This window comes from Mandrillus leucophaeus, unplaced genomic scaffold (assembly GCF_000951045.1).
Source record: "Mandrillus leucophaeus isolate KB7577 unplaced genomic scaffold, Mleu.le_1.0 Scaffold294, whole genome shotgun sequence".
Classification (NCBI taxonomy): Eukaryota; Metazoa; Chordata; class Mammalia; order Primates; family Cercopithecidae; genus Mandrillus; species Mandrillus leucophaeus.
In genome coordinates, this window is record NW_012103076.1 from 1784978 (window position 1) to 1806792 (window position 21815).

General features: G+C 37.3%; 1 protein-coding gene and 1 long non-coding RNA gene across 3 annotated transcripts in view; both read left to right on the forward strand.

Moving 5' to 3' along the window:
• Positions 1-21815, forward strand: part of LOC105543934 — a 602815-nt gene that overhangs the window by 306804 nt on the left and 274196 nt on the right. The window lies entirely within an intron of this gene.
• On the forward strand, positions 6364-16535 carry LOC105543932 (peptidyl-prolyl cis-trans isomerase A-like). 2 transcript variants are annotated; one of them, XM_011986114.1, is made up of 2 exons: positions 6364-6367; positions 15797-16535. In XM_011986114.1, the coding sequence occupies exon 2, from the start codon at positions 15832-15834 to the stop codon at positions 16327-16329; it is 498 nt and encodes a 165-aa protein (XP_011841504.1). In that variant the 5' UTR covers positions 6364-6367; positions 15797-15831; the 3' UTR covers positions 16330-16535. The 2 variants fall into 2 exon arrangements, with proteins under 2 accessions (XP_011841504.1, XP_011841505.1); XM_011986115.1 differs by lacking the exon at positions 6364-6367 and having other exon boundaries at positions 15793-16224; positions 16285-16534.

Genomic DNA, 21815 nt, shown 5'->3' on the forward strand with positions numbered 1-21815 from the left:
GGAGGGGGGAGGGATTGCATTGGGAGTTATACCTGATGTAAATGATGAGTTGATGGGTGCTGATGAGTTGATGCATGCAGCACACCAACATGGCACAAGTATACATATGTAACAAACCTGCACGTTGTGCACATGTACCCCAGAACTTAAAGTATAATAAAAAAAAAAAAAGAAAGAAATAATAAATAAAATGCTTGTCCACTGACACTTTCTTTTACAAGGATTAAAGTTCATTATTTGACTCTGGCAGGTGGACTCCACATTTATTATTTAATACTTCTGTTCATATGATTATTCTTAAATTAGTAGGAGGTGATGTAGAGTCCATCAAGATTTTAACAATATTCCTAGTTGTTGCTGATGCCCTCACATTTTGGAAAAACTCTCTTTCCTTCTACCTTATGACACCTATATGCAACTGTCTTCTCTGGTGTTGTGTTATAAGGAAATACCTTCATTGAAGTCTCATATGTATTCATCTGTTGATGTGAGCTATGATAGAGGTAGTGTCAGATGCCTCAATTAAATAATTAATAGTTCTTGAGTACCTTTTACATTTCTTGCAATATGTTGAGTTCTAAGTGTTAAACAATTAATGGCATGGATTCTAGTTCAAGTAACTAAATGATATTGTGAGGAAATAGGTTTATAGCATACAATCAAGTAACTGCACAATCAAATTGAGGGCTGTACAAACCTAGCTCATCCTTCCTTGCTGTTTTCAGAATCATAATCCTGAACTAGATAGACTCTGAGTTAGGATATTAGATGACTGAGCTTACTTTAAAAGTTGTGTGTGCATGTGTATATGTGTGTGTGTATGGGTGTGATTTGTACTGAGTGTAAGAGTGTTTGGATTCCAACCATGGAGCTATATAAAACAAAGAAGACTGAGCTTGGCCAGAGTTAGAAATCAATTAGTTCCAAGGCTCACTTATTTTAATGTTTTCTGGCCCCTTAGCATCAGTTTCCCCATTTCTAATCTTGAATAAGCTTTAATTATGAAGTTACAAAGAAAATCACCTAGAATCAAACTCTTTTTGAAGTAAAAATATAAAATAATAATTTGTGATGTATAAACAATGAGATGAATATGATCAAAAGTAGCCGTAAAATTTTGATTTTGGAGGTGAGGCTGTTGGTGGTGTCTGAAAGGCTGTTTGTATTCACATGGATAGAAATGAGTGAAGACATCACCTAAAGGAGTGAGAATGATAAGCATGCTACTAATAATGACAAAAAGATGTAATACGCCCTTTTTGAAAACTTCATTAAACTATATATTTTATTCATTTAACATTTATAAAGCACCTTGTGTGCATATACTAGAATATCAAGAAAGGCAATGTGGAAAAGAACATGAACTTCAAGGTCAGATTCAAACATTTTCTAGATTTTTTGCCAGTTTTATGACCTTGGCTACTATATTAGTCTGTTCTCATGCCACTAATAAAGACATAGCTGAGACTGAGTAATTTATAAAGGAAAGATGTTTAATTGACTCACAGTTGAGCTTGGCTGGGGAGGCCTCAGCAAACTTACAATTGTGGTGAAAGGGGAAGCAAACATCATTCTTCATGTGGCAGCAGGAAAGGAAAAGTGCCAAGGAAAAGGGGGAAAGCCCCTTATAAAGCCATCAGATCTCATGAGAACTCACTCACTATCAAGAAAACAGCTTGAGGGTAACTGCCCCATGATTAAATTACCTCCCACTGGGTCCCTCCAAAGACATGAGGGGATTATGGAAACTATAATTTAAGATGAGATTTGGGTGGGGACACAGACAAACCGTATCAGCTACCTTACCTAATTTCTCTAAATCCCATTTTTCTGTCTATAAATTGAGAATTATAACATCTACCTCACAAAATTATTTTCAGCTTTAGGTAAAATAAAGAATATCTTCTATCTTGCTCAGTACTTGGCATATTCAAAACATTGTAGGAGGACAGGCATGGTGGCTCATGCCTGTAATCCCAGCACTTTGGGAGGCTGAGGCTGGCAGATCACCTGAAGTCAGGAGTTCAAAACCAGCCTGGCCAATATGCAAAACCCCGTCTCTACTAAAAAATAGCTGGCGTGGTGGTGGGTGCCTGTAATCCTAGCTACTTGGGAGGCTGAGGCAGGAAGAATTGCTTGAACCCAGAAGGCGGAGGTTGCAATGAGCCGAGATCACGCCACTGCACTCCAGCCTGGGCGACAGAAAGAGACTCCATCTCCAAATAAATAAATAAATAAATAAGAATGAATAAGAAGAAAAGAAAAATTGTAGGTACTTTTCTTCACCCTAAGTTGCAGGCAGGATGATTGTCTCCTAAGTCATACATTAATTACCAACGTGTAGCTAATAAAGATGCCATCACCATATCAAGTTAAGGATCATCATGGTGTGATAGAACACATCACAGAACGTTCCTTATCTTAGTTATTAACAGCTACAATCCCACTTCTCAGAGTTCAATTGCATTGAATTTATTTTTTAAAGGGTTAACTGAATACTGCTGTGGGCCAAGCCACATGTTCACAAAGGAGCAGACAGCATTCTTCATACTGAAAAAAAAATAGAGTCATTCCTTGGTATTCATGAGGAACCAGGACCCCCAGTGAATACCAAAATTCATGACTGTTCAAATCCTACAGTAGGCTCTGTTGCGGAACCTGTTGATATGAAAAGATGGACCATCATATCCACTGGTTCTGCATCCTGTTAATACTGTATTTTCAGTCTGAAGATTGGTTGATCCCAGGATGCGGAACCCCAGATACAAGGGCCAACTGCATCTTCTTTAGTTGGAGAAACAACTGCAAATCAACACATAAATCAGGTAGATAAGAGAATTAGAATATGATTAAGTCTCTGAGTGAGGGGTACAAATTTACAAAGGGGAGAAAGATTCCTGAAGGACATGGGTCTCGAACTGGTATGTGAGAGATTGACAACAAATGGGTACACAGAAAGGAGAGTGTGAGGGAAAGTAGGAGGAGAGGGAGAGAGGAAACATGTGAATTTTTCAGGTGACGGAAACTGCCAAGTGGCTGGAAATGTGTGTGTTCTGACTGCAGGAAGCAAAGCAGTTAAGCCTGACTGTAATGGGAGGAGTATAGAGGGAGACAAATTGGATAAGTAAAGTTAGGGTGACATTTTAGAGGGCTTTAAAAGCCAGGCTCGTGAATTTGGAGTAACTTCTCCATGAAATATAATAACTAACCTCACTTTGCAGATGAAAGATGAGAATCTGGGGTCAGTCAATCTCCTATCTCCAGTGATTGGTTCTAATGTTACAGTTCCCAGTCACACCAGTGAAATGCACAGCATTCAGCACTGTAAAGCTATCACAGGTAGGAGGCCCAGAAATAGCACCTCTACCTGAATATATTTAAAATACAATTTGAGTTCTCAGGTATTTTATTTAAACACTACTTGCATTGTTTGTGAAAAATATGGGTCTCTCTGTAATAGCAACAGGATATCCAGAAGAGAAAAAAATACTAATCAAGCTTATGTAATTCTATCCGATGCTCTTATCCTTCAGATAGTGCAAGTCTGATGGATTAAAACAGCATAATAGACTTACAACCTTTACAAAACTCCATGGGATGTTTCTGGGGTGAAAATCAGCAATTTCGAATTCTGGTGAGCAGCAAATATTGTTTGGGCAGACTTTTTAATATTTCTGGTCCTCAGAAACCTAATCTTTTCCCATTTGGGGGTGACAGTGACCTTAAATCAGCTATTCACAATCTGTTGGCAAGTGAAATCAAAATATATGCTTAGACAACCTTTTTTTTGCACATCTTCACAGGGGGGGAAAATAATAAAAGAAGTTCTCAGCCCAGAATATAAACTATGCTGACAATTACAACTCATCCTGCCTAGACATTTCCTGTGCTAAACTCCACAAGGGGAGTAATGCAAAGCTGCCTTGCACATGGAGAAAAATCAATTTCATAAGAGATATATCTTCATGTGTCATGATCCAGTGTATGATTGTGGCCTTTGATGTCTATTTAGCTGGCAGCAAATTTACAGCCATAACTTTTAATTCCCAGCAATGAGTGCAGCAAAAATAACTTAACAGTTAAATAGGAACCTTGTGCTCATTGGGTGACTGTAATCAACTGCCAGGAATGACCTTGAAATTGGACATTCCTCTCTGCTTAAGCACCATTAGCAATATTTTTCAGAAAGCCAACCATTTAGCTGGCTGGCAAAAAAAAAAAAAAAAATGCCAATAAAATCTACTCTTGGCTACTCTCTAAATTGCATTATGCTATCTGTTCACCAGCTGAGGGTGAAGAGCATTGTATATTAGAAGATTTTCATTGTGTAATAATGTGAATACCAGCAGCAGTAATTATAAAATCAATAATTCGTAATAAATATGTCCTCCTTATATAATTACTAAATGATTGCAAAACCAATATTATGCACTAGTTAGAATGGTAAAGGTTGCTGTTAAAGACTTTCTATATAACACATTATTGTTCAAATCTTAAACACTCTTGGTCAAATGAAGCAAAGCTTTACCCTCATCAGAAGCAAACTGGATACTCTTTCTTTTGAAATTACTAAGAAGTATTTGATTCATGAAGAAGTCAATTATTAGATTAAAATATCTGTCTTCCACTTGACTATGTATGGGTACCTCTACTGACTTTTTTGTTTTGTATTGGGTCATTTTTTTTTAACCTCAGTGAAGGTATATGTATGTCCATTCATAAGCATCAGGAATCCATTTATTGCCGTTTCTCATGTCATATAAAAAAATCAAACCCATAGGAATATTATTATTAGCCCTTATTTTTCAGTTCAAAACTAAGGCAGCATGTTCCTGTTGGAAAAAAAAATCAACAAAGTTCCCTTCCTGAAAAGAGGGAGTCTTTTTGGTCTTTGATGGCATTCCTTCTCCTGAATTGTCCATAACCCTGTGAGGTTACTGAGAAAGAGTCACTGATGTTTCCTACTGGTCCTACCAGCACCCACTGTTGAACACTCACTAGAGGGACCACTCGGAACACAGCACCACTGCCATCTGAAAGATGTGGAGGTTAGTCTCCTAACTGTGCATTCTCTGTACAATTTTCAGATAGTGTTTAATGTTTGTGTTCATTAAGTTCCTACTCTACATGCAGCCAGCTTTGTGTTGGACACCATAAGAGAAAAAGGTCAGGAAACAGAGGTAATATAAGATTCTTACATTCAGGCAGTTTGTTTTCTAACTGAGGACACAAATGTTTCAGAAATGTTCTAGAAGAAATAATTTTTTATGTCAGAGACTCTGTGAGGGTGGTCTTGAACTTCAGGAAGATAATATTAATTAGCCCACCTAAGGAAAACTTGTATATGACCACATGATACAAAAGAATCTGATCTACACATACCCAGATAATGTCAAAATCAAAATGGATCCTGTGGGCTAAAAGCCTTGACAACTCAAATATGCATCATGGATTTCATATTTCTAGGGTTTATTTCTCTGACCATTCAGCACTAACCTGATAGCTCACCTTCCTGGCCTGCCATAGAACAGAACAGTCATCGGCCCTCACAGTATTTTGTCATATCCTTTTACTTATTGCATTAGTCATGGTTTTCTAGAGAAACAACATATATCCTGTTTGTCATCTCATTCCCTCTCTCTCATATATGACACAGAGAGACAGAGCAGGCAAGTGTGCACTATTTTAAGGAATTGGCTCACATGATTGTGGGGGCTGGGAAGCCCCAAATTTTTATGGCAGGCCAGCAGTTTGGAGATTCAAGGAAGAGTAGATAATGCAGCTTCAGGCCAAAAGCAGTCTGGAGGCCAAATTTCTTCTTCTTCGGGAGACCTTAGTTTGTTTTCTTTTAAGATCTTCAGCTAATTGAATGAAGTCCACCCGTGGTATGGAGGGTAATCTGCTTTACTCAAAATCTACTGATTAAAATAAATATTAATCTTATTTATTTATTTATTTATTTATTTGACAGGGAGTCTTGCTCTGTCGCCCCGGCTGGAGCGCAGTGGCAGGATCTCGGCTCACTGCAAACTCCGCCTCCTGGGTTCACGCCCTCTCCTGCCAGAGAAGGGATTTCACGGTGTTAGCCAGGATGGTCCCGATCTCTGACCTCATGATCCGCCCGCCTCAGCCTCTCAAAGTGCTGGGATTACAGGCGTGAGCCACCGCGCCCGGCCAATGGATAACTTTTTACAATGTTCCACTAAGTTAGAGGTTGGCAAAGAAAGCACAGATCTGGCCGGGCGGTGAGGCAGGCGAATGGCGTGAACCCGGGAGCCGGAGCTTGCAGTGAACCAGCACTCCATCCTGGGCGACAGAGCGCGACTCCATCTCAAAAAAAAAAAAAAAAAGCACAGATCTCCACCCAGTAAATAATTCATTAGTTGTAGGCACCTTTTCTCTCTTTCTCTCTCTCTCTCTTTTTTTTTTTTTTTTTTTTTTTCTATAGGAACTCATTCTGTAACCCAGAGTAGAGTGCAGTGGTGTGGCTCACAGCGCACTGTGCCACTGTGCAACCTTGAACTTCTGAATTGAAGCAGTCCTCCCACTCCAGCTTCCCAAGTAGGTAGGACTACAAGCATATACCACAGTGCCTGGCCAACTTGTATTTTTTCATTTTTTGTAGTACCAGGGTCTTGCTATGTTGCCCAGGCTGATATCAAATTCCTGGCCTCGGTTGATCCTCCTGCCTTGGCCTCCCAAAGTGCTAGGATTACAGGCATGAGCCCACTGCAGCAGGCTGGAGGGACTTTTGACACGAATTCTCTTCAGAACTGTTCATTTTATAAACGATTAAACAGAAAACAAGAACTGTAGCCTAGCTTCCTGTAATCTGCATGGTACCTGGCACAATTTGGGGCTCACCTGTTCATTTGTTCTTCTTCATTCAATAAATATATATCAAGAGATAAGTCTTAAATGGAATTCCCATTTCTAATCTAGTCTTGTAACATGATTTATATGTAAACATAACATGAGTGACTGTAAAGCAACATGATGACTTGTTGGTGTCTAATGGAAGAAGAGAGATGATCATAGCAAAGAAACAGTGCCACATATTTCTCGTTCTTTGCTTGGTCTGGTGCAAACATTTGTAGTGAATAGAAGGATATGTGGTTGTTCCATGCCATTAAAAACTGAGTGACTAGACTCACTATTTTGGGAAAGTACATTAGTAAAGCTCTTTATAAATGGCTATTTGACATCAGTTTTTGGAATTAAAATATCAGATTTTTAATATTTATAATTTTTGTTCCAAAAATTTTATTTCTAATAATTTAGACTACAGTAATGCGTATTCACACACCTAAAAATGTATCTGCAAGCATGTCCAATGCATTATTTTTGTCACTAATAAAAATGGAAACAATATATATGTTTATCAGTAAAGTATCAATAATTATGGTATAACTCTACTCTAAACCACCATTCAGCAAGTATTAAGAAGGGTGAGGAATATTTATGCATTTTCTATGGGAAAGAGGTCCAAGATTCCAAGATACATTTTTAAGCAAAACAAGAGGTCACAGAATATTGTATGGAGTATGATCTTTCCTTTTCTTTTTTTTTTTTTTTTTTTAAAAAAAAGGTAGTCTCACAAGTCTAAATATATGCAAATGAATAGCAAAAAAATTGTCAGGAGATATAGCAAACTCCTTAACTGTTATCACAAGGAATGAGTAGGATGTGAGTAAAATGAATATTTTGTATTTTAATTTATATTTCTCTGTATTTTTCAATCAATTAAAGTTATTGTTATAACTACTTTATTCACTTTTATTGCTGTGTAGCTTTCCATTTTACAAGTAAATGCAAATATGATATTAAATGAAAAAAAGAAAAGAGACAGGCATATACTATGGTACCATTTTTATAAAGTGTAAAAGCAATGAAAACCAAACTCCATTGTTTCAGAATACATACATCGTAGGTGAAGCTGTAAAGAATAACAAAAACATAGTAACCACAAAAGCTAGGGTAGCGGTTTGCTCCAGAAAGGACGGAAGATATTTTTATTTGAAAGATGTAAACAGGGTGGGGAGTGTCTGGCATGCTAGCGAATGTTCCATTTCTTTGATGTGTTGCAGTTTCTAGGTGTCAGTTTTGTAATTGTTAGTGCCATTTACATAGATATTTAATGTAGTTTTCTGTCCACATGATGTATTTAATAATAATATGCAGGAAACTATAAATGTGTAATGAAAACAAGAGAACAAAATAAAAGTGAATGACCACTGTTTACAGAATTAATATAAATATGAAAGAAGAATAAGCAGGTATGTTAGAGACTTTTTCAAGTTTTACAGAACTCAAAAGTATTTTTGCATACAGGCATCACTTGGTTATCACAACAGCCTGGTAAGATATTTTTACAGATGAGACACAGACACTCAATAAATCAGAGACATTGCATAAAAGTCTGCCCCCTCTTCTAGGGTGATTTTATTATCAGAGGATGCCCCACTCCTATCAAGTTCTTTCTTTTCTTCAGGCCCAGCAGTGAATCTTGAGATGCAAGAGTCTGCTCTATCGCCCCTTACAGCTGACTGTATCCGAGAGGGTGAGAAATAATGGTTCCCCAGGCTCAACAATTACAGCCTTCAACAAAGAAACACTGAGTTTTAACAAAAATGACACCCATTTTTGATTGGGTAGCAAAATCACAAAATATGCAAAACAATTATGTTACATTTTTGGTATTTAATTGGGCATAATGTTAAACTTTATTTTACTGCATATTAGTAATACCACAGTTAATAAAGGTTTTTTAAAAATAATCTTAGAAACTCAGTTATTTGCTTTATATATATGATCAAATTTAATCCCCACTATCTTGTGAAATTGTTTTCTCCATAGTACAGTGAAAGAAGATAAAGCAAGAGATTTTTGGAAAGTGGCTCACATTCCAGTTACTAGGTGGCAGAACTGACTTCCACAAGTGTGTCTTTTGCAAAGTTCCACCTTCTATAGGAACCCCAAACTATTTGAAATGCATCCCATATTACACATAAAGCACAACACTGTGGATTGAATTGTGTTCCCCACCTAAATGCATATACTGAAACCCAGACTCCAAATGGGACTGTATTTGGAGACAGAAACTTTAAAGAGGTAACTACAGCTCAGTGAAGTCATATGGATGGATCCTGTATTACTCATTTCTCACACTGCCATAAAGAAATTCCTGACACTGCCGAATTTATAAAGAAAAGAGATTTGATTGACTCACAGTTCCACAGGCCATACACGAAGCATGGTGACTTCTGCTTCTGGGGAGACCTCAGGGAACTTCTAGTCATGGTGGAAGGCCAAGAAGCAGCAGCTATTTTATATGGCAGGAGCAGGGCTGGGAGAGAGGGGGGAGGTGATACACACTTTTAAACAACCAAATCTCATAGTAACTCACTCATTCACCATCACAAGAACAGCACCGAGAGTTTGGTGCTAACCCATTCATGAGAACTCTGCCCCCTTGATCCAATCACCTCCAAGGCCCCACCCCCAACACTGGGAATTACAATTCAGCATGAGATATGGTGGAGAGACAGAGCCAAACTGTATCAGCTCCTAATCCCATATTACTGGTGTCTTTATAAGCAAAAGAAGAGACACCAATGATGTGTCTCAGAAAGCTTGCAATTATGGCGGAAGGGTGAAGGGGAAGCAAGCATGTTTTCACATGGTGGCAGAAGAAAGAAAGTGAAGGGGGAAGTTCCAAACACTTTTAAACCATCAGATTTCAAGAAAATTCACTCACTCTCTTGAGAAAAGCAAGGAGGAGATCCTCCTGCATAATCCAGTCACCACCCACCGGGTTTTTCCTCCAACATTAGGAATTATATTTCAACATGAGATTTGGGCGGGGACACAAAGCCAAACCATATCACTGGTATTTTTAATAGAAGGGTAAGTTAATTAAAAATTTATTTCATGGAAAATAATTTAAACATTAAAAATGTGTGTATAATGAAATATTAATATAATTCTACTCACCTTGTTTGCCAAGAACATGTCCCCAAAATATTCTCTTTTACCTTTTCTTGCTTATATTTTCAGAGATGTTCAATGTATACCTAAATGTGTAGTGTGTGTATTTACTAAAATATAAAAATATTGTTTATATACTTTCTTCTTTTGCATTTTAATTTAGCCATATGTCAGAGATAATTCAATGATAACACATTATGTTTTAAAGATATTTTAAAGTTTTAAATGACCTTTTAAAAAAATAGCATGTAAGTATATAAAGAAATAGAAGAAACACCAGTTTAACACCTACTCCTCCCAAACTCACACTGTATTTCTTGTAATTATTTTCCCTACTATTTTTTTCCTATTCCTTACACAATAATGTATGCTGATACGTCTTGATTCATACATTTCAAACACTATATCTATTGTCTATTCTTACTGCAGAGGATGCCTTAGCACTCTTCAAAGAACTATTACTTGCCCTTATCCATTCTCCCAATGTGAGTATTTAGTTACTGTACAAAATTTATAAAATAAATTACCCCAATTCAAAAAATCATGACAAAAATAGACAAGGTTTAATTAAAATTGTGCAAATATTGTATGTTGATTGGCCAAATATTTTATCATAATTTTTAGAGTAACTTTTTGTTGCTATTGGTGTTATTATATTAATTGACTTTTACATTTTTATTATTTTCTCTTTATTCATATTTTTCTATAAAGCTACTATGTCCCTATAAACAACTTTTTCCAGGTGCAGAAACACATCACATAAATTGCCATTTTTCTTTCTTCCTTTCCTCCTTCCTTCCTCTTTTTGTTTATATATATATGCATGAATCTATCTTTCTAGCTATCAATCATCTATCTATGTATCTATGTATCTATGTAGGTATCTATCTATATCTATCTATCTATCTTCATCATCATCATCATCATCATCTTCATCATCATCATCATTAATGTCGTATAGACTATCTTGTCATACCTGTAACATTTAAGGATTGTTTCTCTTTAGGCTTCTGACTTGAAAGTTATTCTGGAATTCTGTTGGCTATTTATTCATTTGGGAGTATCTATTTACTGTATCTTACACCTTCTTTCTTCGTTTTGATCTATTTTTTATTAGTGCTTATCCTCTAACAGCTTTCTAAGAGAGTGCAAGGAACATACATGTGGAGTACTTACATGTCTCAAAATATCCTTGGCTATTGAGGATCTAAAATAGCTAAGGATAATTTTCACACAGGTCTTTGAAGCCTTCCCTCTACTCTCTGCTAGTTTCCAGTGTTGCTTTTGAAAAGTCCCTCTTCTTCTATGTGCAATACTCCCCACCCTAGTTTAATTGATTCTTTTTATGTCTATTGTATCATAATATTTCAGTGCTGTGCTTCATTGCACTCATGTCCAATGCTTACTGAGAAAATATTGTCATACTCTTTGGCCTTGTAACTATTGACTTGGAATATTTCTAAGAGTCTTCCCTTCTGACAAGATAGTACAGTCTAGAATAACTCTTTTGAGAAATGTGCACTATGAAACTATTGAAATATATCATGAATAATTGTAAAAAAAAAAAAGAAGACTTAAAAATGAATCAGGCTTTAGGAGAAGTTCAGGAGTTCATTTCAGACTTGTTGAGTCTGATCTGTCTATGAGACTTCCAAGTAGAGATGCAGAATTATCATTTAGTGATGCACATTGGGAGTGACATGAATGGGAACAGCAAACTTCGGAATTAGCACCTATGAGGCTTTAAAACTGCAAGCCAGAATGTTATCATCAAAGAAATCAATGTGGTTTGAGAATAGAAGAGCATTAAGGACTGGGTCCTGAGACACTACAAAACAAGGGATCAGGGAACAGAAAAGAGATTGAGAAGGAGCAACTAGGGAAATAAGAGAAAAACTAAGAGAGTATGGAGTCCTAGAATCCAAGTAAAGAACATAAATAATGAAGAAGAAAATGTTCACCTGAGTCAAATTCCACTGATTGGTCAAGTAAGGTGAGGGCTAAGACTTTACCATTTATTGTTGAAGAAAATGGTTCAGTAAAGAACAATAACACAAAATAGAATTTATGAGAGAGAGAAGAGAGTTGTAGAAGCCATACCCCTAAGTAAGTATGCAAAAAATAATTAATGTAAAAGGCCTGAAGTTGGTATCCATAGAAAAGCCTGCTTTGCAATGTTAGTCCTGGCATCTGGGAACCCGTATTAGAGAGGATTCTATTTATAGAACTAAAAAAATGCCTTACTATGTCTAAACTGTTTGAACAAGCAATGCAGTTTATGCTGAATACCAGCTTTCCTTCTGGGACTATGGAATTTTGCTATGTATTAGGCATAAGGTGGCAAAGTGACTTGCCCTCATGAAGACCTGGGGTGTTGAGTCTCTAATGAGATTCCCTAGCAGAAAACCTTTCACATGTGTTGACTTACATTGTTGTTGGAAAACTTAAGTGCATCCTGTGCATCCATCCACTTTGAGAGGACTCTCATCAACTTGCTTCTGGTTTCCTCTGGACGTTGCTTCATTCATCCTCTTTATTGTTTTTGCTTTTTTATAATTTCATTATAATGAAACTTAGTTAAGAATATAATTATTAAAAATCATGTCCCAGACAGTAAGCAGGGTAGGTTTTTCATTTGATATGTCCCTGAGTCAGGATAGATATTGTAGAGTACATGTGAATAGTAATGGTGCCTGGACAAATACACTCTAGTGTTCCTTTCAATTTCCTTCTGTGTAGCTCAGAACTAGCAACACATCACATCATAACACAATGCTATTTTTAAAACATAATGTATATCTTTCTTGCTTTCTCACTAGATAGAAAGTTTTTTTGTGACTTGAGTTTTTATGTTGTCTTTGTGTGCTTAACCCTACCTACCACTTTACAGAGACGTGCATAATTCTTAGTGGGTTTTTGTTGGTTGCTTTCTTGTGAATCTATTAATATAGTTTTTAGCTGTGAGCCTTTACTTGGATTCTCCAAAAATCATTCACAAGAAATGAAGCCCGGTCTTAGCAAAGCAGAAAAGAAGGCATCAGAGCAGACCTTTGATATTCTTCTATTTTCCTCTGCTCAAATATGCTTTCTCCCTTGTCTGCCCCCCTTTCGCCTATGCAGTAGATTTTCTTTCACTGTCACTTAACTTCTCAATGTCCTCAAACTAACTGCACTAACAGTGCTGGCCCTCTTGTCATCACCTTATACTGCATTTTTTTCTATCCTTTCTCAGACTCTGTACCAGCATATCCAAAAATTTCTATCATTTTTTAAATTTTCCTGGATGTTATATAAGTTATCTGTTCTTGGGTAACAAGCCACACCAAAATTTAGTGATTTCAAAGAACAAATACTTACTTCTCATGAGTCTATGGGAAATTGGGTGTGCCTGTTGACTTGACCAGGCTTGGCTGATCTTAACTAAACTCACTCTAGTATATGTGATTCATTGCTGGGTTGCTGGGGGCTGAGTGGTCTATGTGACCTCCCTCACGTGCCTGGATGTTGACTGGTACCCAACTGGAATCACGGAGTGAATAGGTTCCTTGTCTTTCATCACCCAGCAGGCCACTCTGGGCTTGTCTACATCAGGATATAAGTGTTTACACAAGGAGAACAGACATACCCATAGGCCCTTCTGGCCCAGCATTCAAACTGGCTTACTGTTACTGCCCCTGAATTCTCTTGGTCAAAACACCTCACAGGATTAGTTCAGATTCAAAAGGTGAGAAAATAGATTATTCCTCTTAACTGGAAAAGTTTCAAAGTTTCATTGCAAAGCAGTGTTGGTAAAAGGAGAGAAATAATTGTAGCCATTTTTATAATCTGTTTATAACACTGTGCCCTTTGGTCACAATTATCATATCCCTCCCACATTAAAGAAAGACATACCGTCTCCCAACACACCATAAAGGCCTCATTTCATAATGATATCACACTTGAAGTTCAGGGCCTTGTGATCTCCATTAGGTCCAGAGGCAGGTTTTATTGTGCAACTTTTATTAGTTTCTATACTTATGAACAAAAAAGATAAATTTTCCATCCCCCCTTCACCCATCACACTCAATATACAATTGTGACACAGGGACAGGAAAACAAAATACATATTCCTGTTTTTTTTTTTTTAAGCGGTCATTAATCCAGAGCATTCCTGAAGTCCCACTGAATCAATGTTTCAGGATTCCAAAATCAAGAACAGAAGTATGCCAAGTATGCCAGGATTATTAGGTCTCAGCTTAGACAAGTACGACTTCACTTTTTCTGACTCTGTGTATCAAAGCAATCTACAAAAATAGCGCAGACTGAAAAACTGGGGAAATAGACTATACTTCTTGATGGTGAGAGTTGCAGAATCTCATCAATGGCTACGTGGACAAAAAAGCAAGAAGGTAACTGCAGCTTTTATTTTTTTCTTTGCAAAATCTACCATAAGGAGTTTCTGGGTAACAAAATCACAGCTGATATGTTCATTCAACTGAAAATAACTATGAGTAATAATGTATCCTGACTTCATCACATTTGCATTTAAACTAAGGACTTCAGTATCTTAACACTTATTTAATAAGTGGAGAACTCACGGTCTCATAAACCTATCTTACATATTCTAACTCCATATTATTGTCTACATGCATTTATTTTCTTTTTGACTCAATTTTACCCTTTTAAAAAATGTTTAAGGTAATACTTACTGCTGGAACAAAGAAACCACCAAATCTCAATGGCTAAACCAATAAAATGTATTTCTCACTTATCCAATGTCCAGTGCAGACATTTGGCAAGCAGCGTTTTGTGTACTGATTCAGGAACTGGGACTGCTTTCAATTTCTGATTGCCTTTCCCTCCGTCCTATCTCCTAGTGAGAAAAGGTAAACGTAGAAGATACACTGTTCCTAGCTTATATACAATTCTGCTGATGAAATTTGTGCAGGACCCTTTCCCTGGGAGGTTGGAAAAGTGCCTTGATTAGGTCTCCTTTGGCAACGTTTCCTGTGCATTGTTTTGCAAGGCCCCTGGCTCACACCTCTGGAAAAATGTTCACAGTTCATTGTCCTACTTGGCCACAGTAACATGCAGTGTTCCTTAGAATCCACGCAATTTTTGAAACCCTCTTCCTGATAATGAGATTGACACCCAATGTTGTTTTATAATTTGAACACCTAAATCATATTTTAGTCCAGGCTTCAAATTCTTTGACAATACAGTTTTCTAAAATATTAGCAGGTTTTATATGTGCTGTTTCTAGACTTTTCATTGCACTAGTAATTACACCCACAGTTCTTCCAATCTAGGTTCCAGATGTACTGTTATTATCCTAACCCTATAAAGCCCTTATTTGTTTCTTCTCTTTCAACGTCTGTTTGAAAACCAGCCAATTCTCTCCTGAACTCACCTCTTTCTTGTAATAACTTCGCTAAAGGCCACAATTAGAAACTCACTCAGTATTCTGCTGCATCTTTCCAACCCCTTCCCCTAGAGCCACAAGCTCAGTGGGCAGGTTCTTCCTTCCAAGTGATTGCACATGGCAATTTTACCAAATATTTTGCTGCCAGACTACTGTGTATGTTTTCTTGCTGCTGGCTAACACTACACTAAAGTAAAAAACTAAAGGTTTTTTTATGGTGACAATGCCTAGCTTCTATTATCAATTTATTTATTGCTTAGTTTAGTTACACTAACTGCTATTAAAAAGCAAAACCCCCTATCTCAGGGTTTGACACCATTAAGAGTGTATCTCTAGCTCCAGCCAATTGCAATGTAAGTGTTTGGTTGCCAGCCTTCTACATCTGATTAAAAAACCCTGGCTTTGCAGATGCTGCCGCCGAGGCAAGTCCTGTACTACTAGCCATGGTCAACCCTACCGTGTTCTTCGACATTGCCGTCGACGACGAGCCCTTGGGCCGCGTCTCCTTCGAGCTGTTTGCAGACAAGGTTCCAAAGACAGCAGAAAATTTTCGTGCTCTGAGCACTGGAGAGAAAGGATTTTGTTATAAGGGTTCCTGCTTTCACAGAATTATTCCAGGGTTTATGTGTCAGGGTGGTGACTTCACACGCCATAATGGCACTGGTGGCAAGTCCATCTATGGGGAGAAATTTGAAGATGAGAACTTCATCCTAAAGCATACAGGTCCTGGCATCTTGTCCATGGCAAATGCTGGACCCAACACAAATGGTTCCCAGTTTTTCATCTGCACTGCCAAGACTGAGTGGTTGGATGGCAAGCATGTGGTCTTTGGCAAAGTGAAAGAAGGCATGAATATTGTGGAGGCCATGGAGCTCTTTGGGTCCAGGAATGGCAAGACCAGCAAGAAGATCACCATTGCTGACTGTGGACAACTCGAATAAGTTTGACTTGTGTTTTATCTTAACCACCAGACCATTCCTTCTGTAGCTCAGGAGAGCACCACTCCACCCCATTTGCTCGCAGTATCCTAGAATCTTTGTGCTCTCGCTGCAGTTCCCTTTGGGTTCCATGTTTTCCTTGTTCTCTCCCATGCCTAGCTGGATTGCAGAGTTAAGTTTGTGATTATGAAATAAAAACTAAGTAACAACAACAACAAAAAAAAACGCTGGGTCCATTTTTTTTTTTTTTTTTTTTTTTTTTCCGAGATGGAGTCTTGCTCTGTCACCCAGGCTGGAGTGCGGTGCATGATCTCAGCTCATTGCAGTCTTTACCTCCGTGGTTCAAGTGATTCTCCTGCCTTAGCCTCCCAAGTAGCTGGGGATACAGGTGCATGCCACCACACCTGGCTAATTTTTGTATTTTCAGTAGAGATAGGGTTTTGCTATGTTGGCCGAGCTGATCTTAAACTCCTGGTCTTAGGTGATCCACTCACCTCAGCCTCCCAAAGTGCTGGGATTACAGGTGTGAGCCTGGGCATACTTTTAATGGGAAATATAAAGAGGTAATAGACACTAGATCCTTCAAGTTCTTATGAAATACCCACATCGAAGAAATTTCTAGTTCTTGGAAGAAGTTACCTCCACCTACACATGCCTTCTACCTTATTTCAAAGGCAATGAAGTGGTTGGACTTAGGAGGTTAATAGGTTAGCACTTGACTGTACCCACCGCTTCTGTTTTCTTTCCTCCACCCCCATATGATTTGGGTTTTCTTGCTAAAACTTTCAGCATAGTGCTGTGCCTCTCAATATTTAGATGTGTGTGTATGCGTGTGTTAGTGTGTATGTGCATGTGTGTGTAGGGGGTATGTGTGAGACAAGGAAAATTTCCTGTATCTAAGGAGAGGAAGGAAATTGAGAAAGCTTCAATGCGCATCACATGGCAGGGAAGAGAAACCCAAGACTGTGTCACTGGCCAGAGCAACAGTGAAGTTCACTCCGGACTATGTTCTCCACTGAGAGCAGAACCAAAGACGTGGCCCTGAAGCTATAACCTAGAAATGTTTTTTCTAATTGGTATTTCTTCTTGATTTTGACCTGTACATGCCTCAAATTTTTATAATATTTATCATCTTTGTCATTAATTTGGCAATTCATATAGATTAGCATCCTTGTTAAATATATTTTCAATTATTTGAATTGTCGGGTTGTTTCTTAAAGGTTGTTACCTAAACTAATTCATATCCCCACAAAATCTAGCACAATTTTTTGCCATGGTAGCTATCAAGTAATTTTTTTTGATTAACTGACCAGTTATTCTGAGTCTTAGGAGACACATTAAGAGGTTTTTTGTTGTTGTTGTTTTGTTTTGTTTTTTTTCTTCTCTGGCACCAAATGCATGTTGTCATTTTCCAACACCACTTCTTCAACTCTCTTACACCAACGGGGTGTAAATTGAATTCAGTTCTGAGGGTATACATTTCATTCAGTTCTGACACTGTCTGTCTAGTGTCAGATCCCACAAGAGTTAATGTCAGATCCTACAAGTTAAAGGGCTCAATCCCATAAGACTGTCCCCATTTCAGATGTCAATTGTGTGTCCTAGACAACTCGTATTTCTGAGTGACCAGCTATAAATGAGGGGCTTCCATGCTCCCACTTCGGTCTCAATAATTTACTAGAACAGCTCCCAGAACTCAGGAAGCCATTTTACTTATATGTACTGCTTTATTATAAAGGTTAAAACTCAGCAACAGCCAGAGGAGATGCACAGGGCAAGGTATGAGGGCTGGGGTTACATTAGAAAATGTACCACTCTCCCAGACCTCGATGTGTTCACAACCAAGAAGCTCTTAGAATCCCACCTATCATTTAAGGGTTTTTATGGAGGTTTCATCATGTAGGCATGATCAATGATGATGATCATTATTATTATTATTATTATTATTGTTGTTGTTGTTGTTATTTGGAGATGGAGTTTCACTCTTGTTGACCAGGCTAGAATGCAATGGCACTATCTCAGCTCACTGCAACCTCCCCCATCCAGGTTCAAGGTTCTCCTGCCTCAGACTCCCAAGTAGCTGGGATTACAGGCATGCACCACCACACCGGGCTAATTTTGTGTTTTTAGTAGAGACGGGGTTTCACCATGTTGGTCGGGCTGGTATCGAACTCTTGACCTCAAGTAATCCACCTACCTCAGCCTCCCAAAGTGCTGGGATTACAGGCGTGAGCCACCACGTGGCCATGATCATTTATTAATCAATCTCCTACCTTTCTGCCTTCCCCAGAGGTTGCGTGTGTGGCTGAAAGTTTCAGGTTTCTAATTAAGCTTTGGTCTTTCTGGCAACCAGCTGCCATCCTGAAGCTATCTAGGGGCCTGTCAAGGTTGGTTTATTTTGAGAGATGGAGAGAGAGAGAAAGAGAGAGCGAGAGAGAGAGAGAGCGAGAGAGAAAGAGAGAGAGAGAGAGAGATAAAATAAATCTGTAACTCTGGAAATTTCAACAGATTTAGGTGCTCTGTGCCAGGAATCAGAAACAAAGATCAAATATATATTTCTTATTATATCACATCCTCCTACTTCAGTTGGTAAGTACAAGGCAAGATATATTCTGGATATTGAGAAGTCTGCTTTTCTGTGTAGAGAAAAGTGAATCTGATTATATGCACACTATAAACAAGACAGTATTTTTCTAATAGACAAAGTGTACTCAGTAAATTAAAAGGGCTGCCACTGTGCTTTCATAATTCTTAGCCTTCAAAGTGAATGAAATAGAATACAGTAAGTAAATAAGCAAGTAAATAAAATCAACAATAAAATCTTTATCACTTCTGTCTAGAAATACATCTTTCATATTGTGATTTTTTTTTCTCTAGTTAATAATGTCATTTCTCCTTTGTGGAATGATCTAAGGATGGGTCTAACAAATGTCATTTTAAATAGAAGGGTTTTGGTTTTTGTTTTTCTTAAGAAATTAATCAATAAGTATATGAATAAATATTTATTTAAGTTAGACATCAACAGACTGGACGAACCAAAACGCTACTTTGTGAAGTACTTTGTAAATGCATGAAACCTCATTATTTCACTTATTTGGAATGATTAGTCCATTCATACTTGCTGGAATAAAGTTAGCACTTCTTTGACTATTAAAGTGAAATTGACAATGTTAAAATTTAAAAAAATATTAGCTTTTTTATTAGTGAGGACCATTAGGATTACCTCTTTAGCGGCACAAATAATATTAATGGGTCATTAAAAATGGCTCCTCTAAATAGATAAGTATGTCTTTGCTTTGTTAAAATCTTAAAACTTGTTCCAAGAATTCCCTCCAACTTTAGAACAGCATCACTTTCTTACTCTATACTAAACAAAGGTTCTCTATATAAAAGCTTTCATTAAGTTTTGGTTTTTCACCTATTTAATAGAGTAAATTTATAGGGTTCTACTGGGCTGCACTACTATTTGTGAAAATTAATCATTTTTATATTAAATTTGTAGATTGTCACTTATTTACTGGCCTGGGGCAAGACATGTTTTACTTTTCTTATCCCAGTATTTAAGGAGTCCCGTAGAGTAAATGAGTTTCTAATATTAGATATTCTAGAGAAGTGAAGGAAAAAACGATTCTGTGAGCTGGAACATAAATGGTTTGTCTATATTAGGCTGCATTAAAATATACTCAAATGGAAGTAAGAAAACTTACTTATAGCATGATTTTGTTTGGGAAAATGACAGGAGTTACAGGAGATGCATTATGTGGGTTTTTTGGATACAGAAGTACATGAAAAAGATTATTTGTCTTGGATGCTCTTCTACCTTTATTTTGCTTTTTTTTTGGTCATTACAAACCCTACCTCCTATGACTGTATGTATATGTGTTTATTGCCTGTACTTTCATATTACAACTAACAAGCCTTTGAAGGCTTAATGTGTCACTATTCCTGAAGACTATAACTGGGGATTCATATAAAATATGAATACTAAGACAAAACATGTCAACCTTTTTTTTCTTAATAAATCTTTTTTTTTACACAAGTTGATATTTACAGAAAAATGGTAGAGATGATACTGGGATTCCATATGCCTCTCACTCATCTTCCTTTATTACTAACATCAATGTTCCTTTATTATGATGCATTTGTTACAATGAATAGATTAATATTGATGTATTATTATTATTAACTAAAATCAATATGGTATGCATATTTCCTTAGTTTTAATATAATGTCTTTTTTTCTATTCAGTCTATAATATTGGAGTTAGTCATCATGCCTCCATAGAGTCCTGATAGTTGTGACAATATCTCAGACTTTTCCTGTTTTTCATGATCTTGGCAGTATGACAAGTACTGGTCGACTCTTTTGTAGAATGTTGATGATTTGGATTTGTCTGGTGATTTTTCTCATGATTAGACTGGAGTTACAGTTTTCGGAGGAGAACTACGGAGGTAAAGTGATATTCTCATCACGTCAGACCATGATTATGTACTAGCAACATGACTTATCAATGTTGATGTTGACTTTGTCCACCTGGTTGAGTGGTGTTCATCAGGTTTCTCAATGGGAAAGTTCTTCTTTATTGTCTCCTTTTGCATAGTGTTCTCTTTGGCAGGAAATCGCTATGCATAGCCCACACTTCAGAAGTGGGATTTTATGCTGCAGCTCTTCGATGAGAGAGGATCTGCATGGATTATTTGTCATTCTTCTACATGGGAAATTTCTCTTCCTCTCAATTTGTTTGTTTATTATTTACATAATTATAAATTCATAGGTATTTACTTTATACTTTAGGATATTTCCCAACAATATTTATTTTGTTTCTCAAGTTGTTTCAAAAATAGTTATGAGAGCTCTTTCAGTTGACTCCTATATTCCTTTGATATACACCCAGTATTGTGGGTCTTCTTTCTTTGGGCTTTTCTTTCTCTTTCTTTCTTTGATGTACAGCCATCATTGTGGGTCTTTCTTTGGGCCTTTTTCTCTCTCTCTCTTCCTTTCTTTCTTTCTCTCTTCTTTTCTTTCTTTCTCTCTTTCTTTCTTTCTTTCTCTCTCTCTCTTTCTTTCTTTCTTTCTTTCTTTTTTTCTTTTTCTTTCTTTTTATCTTTCTTTCTTTCTTCTTTATTTCTCGTCTTTTCTTTCTTTTTGTAACTCTTCTTTTCCTTCTGGCATTCTAAGATGCTCCATTTTCATCTTGCATATTTACTGCCTCCATCTTTATATCAGTTATCTGCTTTGTTGTTGTTGTTGTTTTTGGAGACAGGGTCTCACTCTGTCACTCAGGCTGGAGAGCAGTGACATGATCTCGGCCCACTGCAACCTCTGCTTCCTGGGTTCAAGCTATTCTTGTGCCTCACCCTCCCGAGTAGCTGGGATTACAGGTGCACGCCACCACACCAGGCTCATTTTTTTTTTTTTTTTTTTTTTTTAGTAGAGACAGGGTTTCACTATGTTGACCATGCTGGTCTCGAACTCCTGACCTCAAAGGA

Coding starts and splice junctions, on each gene's coding strand:
- LOC105543932 (XM_011986114.1), top strand. CDS start 15,832: ATGGTCAACCCTACCGTGTTCTTCGACATTGCCGTCGACGACGAGCCC.